This window comes from Crotalus tigris, unplaced genomic scaffold, assembly GCF_016545835.1.
Source record: "Crotalus tigris isolate CLP2741 ecotype Arizona unplaced genomic scaffold, ASM1654583v1 scf7180000019097.2288821080:1192077, whole genome shotgun sequence".
NCBI classification, from domain to species: Eukaryota; Metazoa; Chordata; class Lepidosauria; order Squamata; family Viperidae; genus Crotalus; species Crotalus tigris.
The window spans coordinates 474,435-488,420 of record NW_024097373.1 but is presented as its reverse complement, the minus strand read 5'-3'; the positions used below and the strand labels follow the sequence as shown (position 1 = coordinate 488,420).

Here is a 13,986-nt window from a genome sequence, read left to right as displayed (position 1 = left end):
AAATACTAGTTCACCATGCTGTTTCATTGCAGAAATGCTGTCATCTTTGCTTTAATTTTAAAAAAATGCAAACTGTATCTAGAGCACTTCCGGTTAGATTTGATACAGCGTCTTGCTTTGTGAGCAAAACAGTTTCTTGATAAGCAAAACTATTGAAGTTACTCTGATTCCTTTGTCTATGTGGGTTGGAAATACATTGTATGACATGCCTTCTTTGAAGAGGAAACCCTATCTCAGTGATGGCGAACCTTTTAGAGACTGAGTGCCCAAAAACTGGCCTCGCCCCCGCTCCACCCTCTGCCCGCCCCCGCTCTGCCCCCCATCCTCCGCCCCGGCTGTTCACAGGCCCACTCACCGCCTTCAGGGCCCTCCGCAGATCATCCAGTCAACCCACCAGCGCTGTGACAGCCACACCCTCTGCCCGTGCCCTGCAGCATCAACTGCATGATGAGGTGTGAAGGCAGAGTCTTGTCTACGCTGCCTGGCTGCCATGTCCTGACTGCGCTGCTCCGTGTGGGCCACGCTCAAGGGCGAGTCTCCTTCAGGGGGTCTACTGGAGAGGATGGGGTCGTGGGGAGAGGCAAGGCTGGGGCAATGGCACGTGTGTCCACAGAGAGGGCTCCGAGTGCCACTCTGGTACCCATGCCATAGGTTCGCCACTACTGCCCTATCCCAAGCTCAAGGTATTCAGCTCTGATGCTAATCAGAGGTGAAGCTAAACCCCAATGCTTACCCAACAGAAATTAAATAAAAATACATTCATTTTCCATTGCTTGACTAGGATTTGATAGCAAAATGTTGGTAAAACTAATTAGCTTTAGTGGAATAAACATTACTAAGATATATAAACAATATTTACTACAGATAGGAAAGTGTTTGCAGATGGTTAATACAATTGCTTCCTAATGTACTGATGATTATAAAAGAGAGCCAGAGTTATATCTGGTGTGCCCTGAGTTCTTGTTAATTCCATTGATATGGAGAAAAAATCCAGAAAGGTAGCTTGAACTTGTCACAAAATGTTTTTTTTTCCCTTCTGTTTCAGGAACATTTCCTCCTCTGCAAGGACAGACAGAAGTTGTTTCCCGAGATATGACTCTTAGCAATTTGTGGCTAGTTCTTGTACAGTTATTTGCATTTTTGTCAGGTGGTATGTGGTACTGCATTCTTCAGTATTTTTATGAATGCCTATTTTAAAAGGTGAATGAATGGGACACAAGGACACAGTGAGGAACTTGGGTACTTTACAGAATGCATCATGTTATGTGTTCAAATATGAATATGCCAGTAGAAAGGAGCATATTGGATGGACTTTCTCTCCTTTTGGGGAAGGATTTTAAACTCCACTAGAAGAAAGGATCAACAATATAGTGACCGAATGATATATTTTAAGAATTGTCCATATTTTTTAAAGGGGGAGACTTCAACATACCTATGTCAGCAAATTCAGCATTTTAACAGGAAATGCAGTTGTGCAGCCATAAGAGGTGAATATCTGTAGCAGAGAATGCTTTTATCACCGGTAGTATTCAGCACTGTAGTTAAAACTCCAAATCTTTAGCAACTCTTTCTTCAGTAGTCTGTACTGCAAGTCTTGTGGTAGAGATCCTTCATCTGCACAATTCAAATTGTATTGTAATTAATTATGCTGGATCTGTTTAACATAATTCACAGCCCTGGCTATGGTATTGTGACTGCCCCATGATACCTGTTTAGTAGCTTTTTTCCTTTTTTTTTTTTAAAAAAAAATCTTTTGAATACTATCTGAGAGATCTTGTATTGTGACACAAGAAAAGGAAAAGTACACTGCAAAAAGAGTTGCAATGTCATGAAGTGTTGAAGAAATTGTGCATACCTCATAGACCAATCTATTTTTACCATGTTTTTGTTATTTGAACCTCTTGTGAATATCCTCTTGAAAGGGTGCTTCAGAAATGGAATGTCATTAATCTGTTAATCTGTTTCCTGTTGTTATTATAAAATGCATTTTGTCTTTCTTTCTTTCTCTCTCTTTCTTTCTTTCTTTCTTTCTTTCTTTCTTTCTTTCTTTCTTTCTTTCTTTCTTTCTTTCTCAAAATGCACTTTTAAAAGTGATGAGCATAGCTAGAAAGAAATGTAGATGCTGTTGGAGAGCTATTAACAGTTCAGGAAGGTCTGGATTTTCAGCATTGAAATACATGAGTTGCCCCCGACTTGGCAAAATGATTTTTTTTTTTTTTTTGCAATTTTTAATCTCCAGAGAGGCCTTTATTTTCATCTGAGAAAAAGAAATACTGGAAATGTGTCTGGGACAGTTTGTGTACATACATGCCAAGCACCTAGATCAGTGGTGGTGAACCTATGGCACAGGTGCCAGAGGCGACACTCGGAGTCCTCTCTGTGGGCACACGTGCCGTTGCCCCAGCCTTGCCTCCCCCCATGACACCCTCCTCACCAACAGCCCTCCTGGAGAAGGGTTGCCCCCGTGTGTGGCCCACATGGAGCAGTGGAGTCAAAGGATATGGCAGCCAGGCAGTGTAGACAAGACTCTGCCCTCACGCTCCATTGCACACAGATGATGCTGTAGGGCGTGGGCAGAGGACATGGCTGCCATGTCACTGCTGGGCAATCTGCAGCAGGCCCTGAAGGTGATGAGTGGCCCTGTGGGCAGGCGGGGTGGGGGCAGAGCAGGGGGTGGAGCGGGGCGGGGTCAGTTTTTGGGCACTTGGTCTCTAAAAGGTTCGCCATTACTGACCTAGATGCTTTGCTAATAGGAAAAATAAGAGGAAGCTAGCTTAATCACCAAACAGAATACCTAGTCAATGAACAAAACAAAAAAAGGAAGATAATCTGCTTTATAATCCAGAGCTGTTGTAAAATTCTCTGAACTGTAAAGGGCATTACTGAATCTGTCATCTTGTTGAAATATGTCACTGTCATAGGGAGTTTTAACTGAAGAGGCAGTTTGGCACTGTAACAGGATTCCAGGTGATCACATTACAGTTTTATAATAATTTTGAAGAATTCTGTGTTATTATCATTCTTTGAATGCTTGACATCAATACCGTGTGACTGCATCATTATAATACAAAACCATTCCTAGAAACCAGTTTCTAATTTACATGTTCAGGCCTGTACACTAATTACCAAATGTTGTCTTTTCTGGACTGTAACTTTTTTTCTAAGAGCAAAGTCAAACCAACAGTTGTCTGTGCTGAGTTTGAGATATATATTCTTCTGTTTTTCTTCTGTTTTTGTTTTCCCAAATTTCATGAGAACCAGCTTTGGTGAGTAGTATATAAAATAAAAATATAAAACCACATTATATTTATCTTTTGTTTTGAATGGGATAGAAGTTCAAAAAGAAAAGCAAATTTTATATTATCTATATAAATGCCATAAAATGCAAATAATACTAATTTTAAACTAGAATACCTTTCATTATGTATTATAGTAACATCCATATATAGGATAATGTATATTTTCAACATTGTCATAATTACATGCAATAGGCCATTAGTGTGTCGTTCAGCTATGAGCATTAAAGGTACATTTTAGCTTTTGAAACATGAGCAATTGATTACTAATGTAAGAAAAAGAAAGCCATTAAATTAATTCTTATGAAGTGCAGCATTTTAGGATAAGAGTACTTTTAATTGCACTTGCCTTTTTATGCTGGTTCTAAAGTGAACACAGGGTTTCGTTTTCCTTTTGCAAAAGGATTCATTAGTTAATGTGGATACAAACTAATAGTTGTTTGGATGTACACTGCTAGGAGATAACATTAGATTAACTTGCTTCTAAAATGATCTGAGTTCCAAAAAAAAAAAAATAAGTAGACACTCAAGTTCACTGTTGTTTTTAAACTCTGTCATCAGGAATACAGTCCTTGTCCATTGCAGATATTGTTGATAGAAAAATACTACAAATTCTGAATGGGGCCTTGTTAAAACAGAAATAGGTATCGTTGGGTGTAATGTAGGTTAACCACTAATTTTAGTTTATTTTCTTTAAGAAGAAGAAGATGATGATGATGATGATGATGATTCCGTTCAGTTATGTCTAACTTTTGGTGATTCTGTGGGCCAGGTCTCTCCACATCTTTGGATATTGCACTACTTTAATGTGATATAGTGGCATTTATAAAGCTACTGGTGGCCCTTTAATTATGAATTATGTTTGTGATTTTGGTAAAATGGTATTATTCTATGTTCCATTAATTTCAAGGGACACTTCCAAATGGGGTGTTTTGGTATAAACTGCATTAGACTTTTATTCTACAGTATTTGCAGTAGAAAATATGAAGAAAGATTATTGAACTTTTTTCATGGCTGAATCAGGAGAAACTGAAGACAGCAGTTTCTCTACCCAGAATATAACAAGGTCAAATTGTTTATTCTACAATAAGCCATTGGAGTTCAACAGGACCAAATAATCCAATTTAAGAATGCAAAAAGTGTGTAGGAAGGAATGTATATATGGCTGTGTATGCAATGTTGTACTTAGTTGGCGATTAAGTGCAGCTCATATCTGATCTACCTTTTCCCTGTTTGCCTGGGTCACCTGCTCTTCTTGAAAACTTGTATTGAAATTATATACCTATAAAGTTTGTTAATTTCAGATCACAGGAGTAGCACAGTTTTATTTTTAGGCCAGAAGGAATGAGTTTGACAGTAATAATGCTGACTCCATAGAAAGCAATACAATGTATGTATTTCAGAACTATTTGTGCTTGGTATTTCAGGTAATCGCTTGGCATGCCCTATGAATTTTCAGGGTCAAAATGCTGCATTATCTCCTTTTATACAACTACAAATTGAAATGCCTTTAATGATCTGCAGTAGAAGGAAAAGAAATGGAAAGCTGTTTTTCCTAGCATAAAACAAAATAATAGGGCTGCACACTTTTTTGGATCTGTTGCTAAAAAGTGTTTAGGGACATATGAATGTAACCCTCATCTGCAACTTAATAAAAAAAAAACCCTTCCCCCCCCCACAGCTGCTTTAGACAGAGAGTTATAGAGAAGTAGTACAGTACTGCATTCCTGCTTCTGCTCTCTGAAATTGCTTTCAAATGCTTTTATTCTGAGAGAACAAAACTACTTCACCTCCTTTCCTTCCTCAATTAGAACCAGCCAAAAAGGTAGGGACAGCCACTTCTTTAATTGGTTAATATACATTCTTAATGGTTGGGGATATTTTTTAAAAAATTAAGTCTTAAACTTTGTGGAACAAAAATAGCTCCCATTTTGTCCTGATCTTGTGATGAAAATCTGGAATACTGCATGTCTTGTTCCAAGTTCAGAATACCAAAATGCCCTTCGCATTTTACATACCCCTGCTTTGCTGCAGTCTGATACATTAGTTTTTAAATCTTTAATCTTTTGTCTGCCAATTGGTTGACATGCATGATTCATCTAATCTCTTCAGGAAATTATAATCAAGTAGATCTCTGAATTCTGGTATTGAAAAGACACTCTAGTTTGACATGCTTACATACATACTGAGTTTCTAAAAAGATTCCTAGAAAGGATTGGATGTTTGGGCTTTTCCACAGTGGGAACCGGTTCTACTATTTGCTTAGAACAGTCTTTCTCAGCCTTGGCAGTTTTAAGAAAGGTGGACTTCAAGTCCCAAAATTCTCCTGTCAGGCTGGCTAGGGAATTTTGGGAATTGAAGTCCTCCTATCTTAAAGTTGCTAAGATTGAGAAACAATGGTCTAGAAGAAAGATGCGACTTGAATATTTTTTTAAAATTTAGAAACAGACATACTGTACAATTAGTTTAATCAAATGCATTTGATCCCACAATAATACACTATATGTGCCCTACTCCTATATTCATTGATAATAGTTTTATTAAATGCTAATTAACTTTCAAATGGTAGGACCTATTTATATAAGTAGGCATGACAGTATTCCAGGACATGGTCTTTTGTTTGAGAGAAAGGCTCCTGTCCTGAGGGACCAAACACCACAAAGACATTAACATACACTTATCACATATGTGTTAATAAATATAAACAATGTGAATAAAGCACCCTTTGTGTGTCTTCACACTCAGGATTTGATAACTTGTTAGAAAATTGTTATACCTTCATTAACAAGCAACAATTGATATGCCCTAATAGTTATTACTGCACATGTATAACTAACATACACTAATAATAAAGTTATGTCAGGAGTCTGCTCCCTAAGGCTTAGAATCCAGCAACTTGCAATATTCAATAAGATGATTGGATGTTCACCAATTATTTTAGTAAATTCTTTGGGTGTGTTTTGTATTGATAGGAATGTAGAGAGAAGCAATTGGAATATGAAAGAAGTGGTCTTTGGCCTATCTAGTCTTGCAAATGTCTTTTATTATAACACAGGCCATTTTCTTATTATGAGTAACAGAAATTGTAAAGGTAAATCGAACATACTAAAATAGGAGACATTTTTCCATGTCTATAAACAGTTCATTGTTTGGAAAGCACAGGCCAAGCTTCCTGTGAAAGGAATTGTGCAAGTTTTTTTTTTATTAAAACTTTTACAAATTTAATACAATATAAATCCCTCCCACCCCATCCCCCCATCCCCCACTTCCCAGAGCTGATTACAGGGTAACAAATAAACAAACATAATCTAACTAACATTAACCAACTATACTATCAATCAAAACCATAACACACTTTAACTCCTTTTCAAAACAAATATTAACAAATTATAAACTCAAATAATAATATAATTAAAACTATTAATAATTATCTAAAATCTACTCATATGTAAGATAATACTTTTCAGTTTCATATCTCTTTTGAATGTAATCAATCCATCTTCTCCAAACCATAATATATTTTTCTTGTGAATGATCCTTTAAATAGGCAGAGATTTTCGCCATTTCTGCTAAATTAGACACCTTAAGTATCCATTCTTCCATAGTAGGCAGAGAGTTTTTCTTCCAATATTGCCCCACTAATAATCTTGCAGCTGTTATAAGATTCAACATCAAGTTAATTTCTTTAACATCAAAATCTACAATAATACCCAACAAAAATAACTGCGGAGTAAACTTTATCTTTCTCTTAAAGATTTTAATCCAAAAAGCTTTTATATCTCTACAAGTCCACCAAATGTGAAAATAGGTTGCATCTGAACTTCCACATCTCCAACATTTTGGGAGGAATTGTGCAAGTTTTCAATGAGCTTTTTCCAACCCAGATTTCATCCAAGTTATAGATATATAAGGAAATACTGTAAGAGATAGAATTTTGACTGGGATGTAGCCCAACAGCAACCAGGGCACCGAGTTCTCCCCTCAGCATTTTCTATATAGTACAGTAATGGAAACAAAACTTAGTGTCCTAGATTTTTTTCATTTACTTTTATTCTGTTGGCTTTTAAAGTGTAGCTGGTTAGTTGGCACAAGATGCTTGGGATTGTGTGAGCAGTGGTGCTGAATCTCAGAAATAACAGTGTCTGAATAAGATTTTTAACTGTTGAAAGTGAGAATTTAATGCTCTGCTTAAATTTCCCCCCTTTTGAATAATTATTGGAGCTTTCACTGATTACTTATTCAAAATACTATTAAACCATTTTTACATAATTCTTGCTTTAAAAAAAACAAAGGATGCCAAATAAATCCTATACATGTAGTCCTTAACGTATGACCACACGTATGGGGAGAACAGCATGCCTGAATTTGAACTGGCCATAGCCTAATTCCATTCAATTATGAAACTCAAGCAATTCCCCAACCCCCACCCCACTTATCATATGTAAATCAATCTGGGAACATTAGATACTGAGAACAGGTTACAAATGCTTTCAATAAACAAAAACTAGTTCCCAAAGAACTGAAATATCATGAAAACAGAACTATCTATTTTAGCACCCTAAGTTTAAAAACTAAATCTTTGTATTCTAAACAGAACTCCTGTAACTGTACAAGAGTTCTGTATAATCAGGTTTTCCTGACTGTATGCCATAGAAGAATTGAGAATAGGTTCGCTGCTTCAGATTGGGGTTTCTGAATATTATATAGGTACTCCTCACAATCATTCACTTAGTGATCAGCGCTGAAAAAAGTGACTTACCACTTTTCCACAGTTAAAATTGTTGCACCATCCCCATGGTCACATGATCAAAATTTGGATGTTTGGCAATGGAAGTTTTGGGCTCAGTTGTGATCATAAGTCAAGGACTACCTAGAGTAGACTAAACAAGGGTGACATGAGTGTTGGTACCACTTTATAATGCTTAGTAAGATCACAGTTGGGATATTGCATCCATTTTTGGTTGCCACAGTATAAAAAGGATGTTTAGAAAGAGTGCAGAGAAGAGCACTAAAGATTATTAGATAACTGGAGGCCAAAACACATGAACGGTTGCAGGAATTGGGTATATCTAGTTTAACGAAAAGAAGCACTAGGGGTGACGTGATTGCAGCATTCCAATATCTAAGGGGCTACCACAAAGAAGAGAGTCAACCTATTCTCCAAAGCACCTGGAGGCAGGACAAGAAGCAAAGATGGAAACTAATCAAGGAGAGAACCAACCTAGAACTAAGGAGAAATTGCCTGACAGAACAATTAATAAGTGGAATGACTTGCTTCCAGAAGTTGTGGGTGCTCCAACCCTGGAGATTTTAAAGACGAGATTGGACAACCATTTGTCTGAAATGTTATAGGGTTTCTTCCTTGAGCAGGGAGTTGGATTAGAAGACAGAGGTCCCTTCCAACTCTGTTATATTCTTATCCTGTTAAGTGTGATTCTTCCACATTAAGTAATGGGGATGGAATCTAATATTCTAAGTAAAATAAGAATGTGTGCTGCATGATAGGTAATTAATTAAAGTTCTCATTTAGCTTTCAGCTTGACTGTTTCAGTATTTTTGTGTTGGGCTGTACATGCATAATGCAAAGCTTGAACATCTAAAGATGCATTTGGCAAGATTGGAAGTCTACTTCTTCCGCTTAGTTTCAGCTTTGATTTAAGAATGCAGACACCTGCTTTTATCTCATTATGCAAATACTATATTAAATGGGTTTATGTGGCAACGTATCTCATGTGTAGTGGTTTCTTTTCTTGAGATAAACAGAAAGCCGGCAGAAAACTGCTCATTTTTGACCAATACAGTAATGATGTTGCTGCTACTTTTTCCATTCTGTGTGCCACAAACACATTTTCAAAAAGAAAGACACCTTCCATTGGACTGTACTATAAAGGCTGTTCTTTATTTATCTCTCCTGTGAGAAAATAGTCAAAGATGAATACAAATAGCACAAGAGAAGCTCAGCAAGATCAAGCATATGAAAATAACCTACAGAATTATGGATGCTCCTGCAAACATCCTAAAGGAGAAATATTTTGATCTCGTATTTCTTTTTCATCTATAAAATTGCTTAAAGTAAATCAGTTTTCTTCTACAGTAATTAACATGAATAAATATTTTTGCAATAGTATCCAGAATAGTAATTACAAATGACTTTAAACGATGTAAGGTAAAAATTGGTTATTGGGTTAAACTGAACTTTTTGCTAATGTTTCATTGATAAAAAGTCACCAGGCTATCTGGAACTTTTGAATGATTAGATGCTTTTTTCTACTAACTCTTTCATTTCACATTTTTATAATTTTTCTGAGGCTTGAGCTTGTAATTTTTACTGTAGCTTATCCACTTCAGTTTAATAAATTCTGAAGCTCCAGAATTTTCCTCCCTTGCATTAGGTTTCTGGAATAGAAATGCATGCATCAGTTGTGAGAGAAAAAAAAATATTCTTACAAAGGTAAAAGTTTCTCCTGTTCAGTCATGTCCAACTCAAGGGCAATGTTCATCTCCATTTCCTAGCTGAGGGAGCCAGCATTGTCCAAGGACACCTCCAAGTCATGTGGCTGACATGACTATATGCTGAGGCACTCAAAATGCTGTTACTTTCCCACTGAAGTGGTATCTATTTATCTACTTGCATTTGCATGTTTTCGAACTGCTAGTTGATAGGACCTGGGGCATGCAGTGCTTGTTTCTCAAACTGCCAAATTTCTCATCAATAAGCCCGGCAACTTAACCGCTAGGACACTGTGCCCTCTATATTACTCTTAATCCCAAGCTATTTCCATTCAACAGTCATCAACATTAGGCTGATTACTAGCATAAAATCTATTGATGATGATGATTGTGTGCCAGCAAGTCATTACTGATTCCTAGTGACAACCTACAAGCTACTGCTTTCATAATAATCCTCTTCCCAAAGATGCCATTTTGCAGTAGTGGTCAAACCTCACAGGATCAGGGCAGGGCAACTTAAATCCCCGATTAGCAGGCCACCAAGCTCTATTGTGTTGGCAGAAGTCTCAGAATTCAGAAAATAATATTAAGTTAATATAACTGTCCCATTCCAGTGGACTCTGGGCAGCTTACAAATATAATACTAGATTAAAAGAAAACAAAACAAATTAGACTACTAAAGACAACATTTAAAACCATTAAAAGAAGCCAAGTTGTAAGGATTTTTCATAGTTGTTGATGTCTGAAGGGTGGTGAGAGATTGTTTATTTCATTTATCTTATTTGTATACTGTTCTTTCTCAAACGTCCAAAGTAGTGCAGAGAAGCAATAAATTTACTATTCAGTAAAATAATCGATCACAAACCAAAACTGGATTGTTGAGCAATCTAAATAATTGAAAATCACCTCAAAGGCAGTCTGGTTTTGGAACAATTTTTTCACTGCAGCTGCCCAAATGACATGCATTATGTTATCTGAAACCTTGCAACCCATCCAATCAAACTTCTTGGGAAGAGATTTCCATGGGAGAGAGTGGGGTTGCGATTACCACAACTGACAAGGGCCTGTTCCTTGTCATTGCTATGCATTTGGATTCACATAAAAGGCTAAACCTGCTTAAAAGAAGGAAAAAAAAAACCCAAACCCAGAACACCCCTCTGCAAATCCAAGCCCTGCTTGCTGTTTTTATCATAGTATCTCTCTTCCCCTTGGCCATATACATAAATGCAAGTGTCTCTTCATCATTCCTGCCCCAGTGGCTAAAACTGTCTATTCCTGCTCTATAGTCCATGTTGAGTGCAAGAGGAACAAGTGACAGCTGTGACCTGGAGAGTCTTTGCACAATTCCATCTTGTGCACCATTCCTGGATCAGATGGTCTTGCTTGTTAGCCCTCTTGTCTTAATCATATCCCTGACTACATAGAGCTGTCCTTATAGACAACTAGAGGCTGATTTGGCCCAGAATGCAGCAATATGAGTAGTTTGGATACCCTAAATCTGCCTATGCAACTTTTACTTGGCAAGCTACATAAGCTCTCTGAATGCAACTCAATGCACTAGCAATAACCTACAAAACCTTATATGGAATAGAGCAAGGTTATGCCTGTGATTGCCTATTTCTGCCTTTCCCACATACTCTCATGGGATGGCAGACCAGCTCCCCTCTCTGAAGTTTAATTTGATGGGACCTAGAAGGCGTGTCATTTCTGAGGTGTTGCCTGCTCTCTGGCATGATCTTCTGCTTCCCCTAAGATTCAGGTGGCCCAAGCCTTTAAGCCTTCTGGGAAGCTTTAAAAAAAACAGCTTTTCCCTCAGGATTTTGGCAAGGATGATAGATGAACCCATTTCTGGGAGGTGGAGGTTTGGTTGATTTAGGCTGTATATTGTCTGATTTATGGATTTTATTTTTCATTTCATACAGTTTTTCATTTGTAATCTACTGTTTTTTACTTAATGTATACCATCTGGAATCATGATTATGTGGGTTGGGCAGTTCCATAAATCTGCTAAATCTTCTAAATGTTCCAAATAAATAAGTTACTCTGGGTTAGTAAGAAAAGTGTTGTGATGCATCCATTCATTCCAGATACCTGGGAAATGGGAGCATATAGATCAGGAGTGTCAAACTGCTGGCTTCCAGGCCAGTTTCATCATACCAAAGCCGTGCCCACCCCATTGCCAGCGATGCAAAAAGAGTCGCGATACGTTGCGACATGTCACGTGATGTGGTGAGTTTGACACCCGTGATATAGATTAACCTCACCAAAGTTTGGCCAAATATCTGGCTACAAACAGCACAGACATAGAGAGGTTCTAGGAGTACTTGGATAGGAGCTATTTTATACTTTAAATGCTGCTGCAGAACCTTAAATTGCCTTTCCCTGCTGATCATGCAGTAGTAACTGTGATTCATGAAGGATAGCAACTTGGGAACAATCCAACAATCCTGTCTCCTGTGCAAACCTAATTTAAACAAATGAGCGCCGGTTCCATTTATTTTGATCACTTTTGTTTTTGATATCTATTTTTTCAGAATTGTCCAATGGCCACTAAATCAGGCAATACCTGGCCTCAGGCTTTTAAAGAGATGAAGAAAAGGAGATGGGGAAGAGAGAAGGAAAAAGACACTCTATTAATAGTTCTTTATGATGAATTTCATTAGACGATCATTCAGACAGTAATGGAGACTGTCTGCTTACATCTGAGCTTAACAACACCATTTAGTTACAACAAACACATACCTACATTTTATCTAGACTTACATTCCCTTCCTAAAATGGCCTATAAAAGCCTTGGGAAGCTCACATCAGAATGTGACAGCAGTGTGAGCACAAGAATAATGTGATATTAGACTTAGTTTGGGTATAGCAAAGTCCATGTTCTCCTTTATTTATGGAAGCTTTATGGGTGATTTGGGATCTGTCATTATTTCTCAGTTCAGTCTACTACACAGGATTTTGTGGAGGGAAACTTTGAAAAAGGAGTGTTGTTATGTTGCCTAGATCTCTTGAAGGAACGACAAAACATCAATCTAATAAATAAACAGCATTACTCATTTATGCTTCCCAAGAATAAAAAGTAGAATGTCAAATTTTAATATTGGAGGTAATACATAGACACTTGTTGATTAGGAGTCACCCAGATTATGATATAAAATGGGTGACTATATAAATGTTTTAAATAGATAAATAATGAGTCATAACTACTAAAAGCATTCCCCTTTTAAAGCTGTCCTAGTTTGTAGCCATGATTTATTTATTTATTTATTTATTTATTTATTTATTTATTTATTTATTTATGAGACTTATATACCGCTTTAAGTGCAAGCACTCTCTAAGCGGTGTACACCAGTAAGCAATGTATATATATATTTACATTGCCCCCAACAATCTGGGTCCTCATTTTACCTACCTCGGAAGGATGGAAGGCTGAGTCAACCTTGAGCCGGTGAGATTTGAACTGCTGACCTGCTGAACACAGTCAGCTAAAGTGGCCTGCAGTACTGCACTCTAACTGCTGCGCCACCTCGGCTCATAATTCAGTTTCACTACAGCAGAGTTCCCCAACATTTCCGGCTTCAGACCGGTAGTGGTGGGGGAGAGTGGATGGTTCTACATGAGCAGTGTGTGTGTGCAAGTGCACCTGCTGCTCACGCAAATGGAGGGCACGCACTCACCTGCATGCTCGTCATCTTTTCTGCGGCCCAGTTGCAATCCCCTTACAGCCTACTAGTGGGCTATGACCCACAGGTTGGGGACCCCTGCACTACAGTATGTGATTTTAAAACATGCTTTCTGTTCATTTTCTCCATTTCAAGCATAATCTTACACTCATTTACAATATCCTTTTTTACTTGCCTATATTTTTCATTTTTTTCCCTAAACTAAAAAGATGCAAAGTCTGTAATGACTAAACCAGATGAGCTAATTCTACTTTATTGTAAGGCTACATTATCAAAATCTTCCAAGTCTGAAAGTACAGACATCTCTTTATATAGTCTGATAGGGAGGATTCTTTGAGTTTCTTTGCCTGCCTGTAATGCAGCTGTGGGCTTCCCCTCACCCCTTATCTGATCATTCCCTAGGCAACTTCTCCCCACCCCTTCCCAAAGCCATTCCCACATATCATATGTTTGTTTTATGCACTTTTTCTAGCTCTACAGTACTCTTTGTCCAATTACAAGGTTTTTGATATGGTTTTGTACAGCACTGTTACAAAATGAACAATTTTATCTTGTAG

General features: G+C 37.6%; 1 protein-coding gene across 5 annotated transcripts in view; it reads left to right on the top strand.

Moving 5' to 3' along the window:
• LPGAT1 (lysophosphatidylglycerol acyltransferase 1) overlaps window positions 1–2,202 on the top strand; it is a 73,924-nt gene extending 71,722 nt beyond the window's left edge. For all 5 annotated transcript variants that reach the window (XM_039359643.1, XM_039359642.1, XM_039359639.1 and 2 more), the window contains one exon: window positions 1,046–2,202. In XM_039359643.1, the coding sequence (XP_039215577.1) occupies window positions 1,046–1,197 (152 nt within the window). In that variant the 3' untranslated portion in view covers window positions 1,198–2,202. The remainder of the gene's footprint in view (window positions 1–1,045) is intronic.
• Window positions 2,203–13,986: the final 11,784 nt, after the last annotated feature.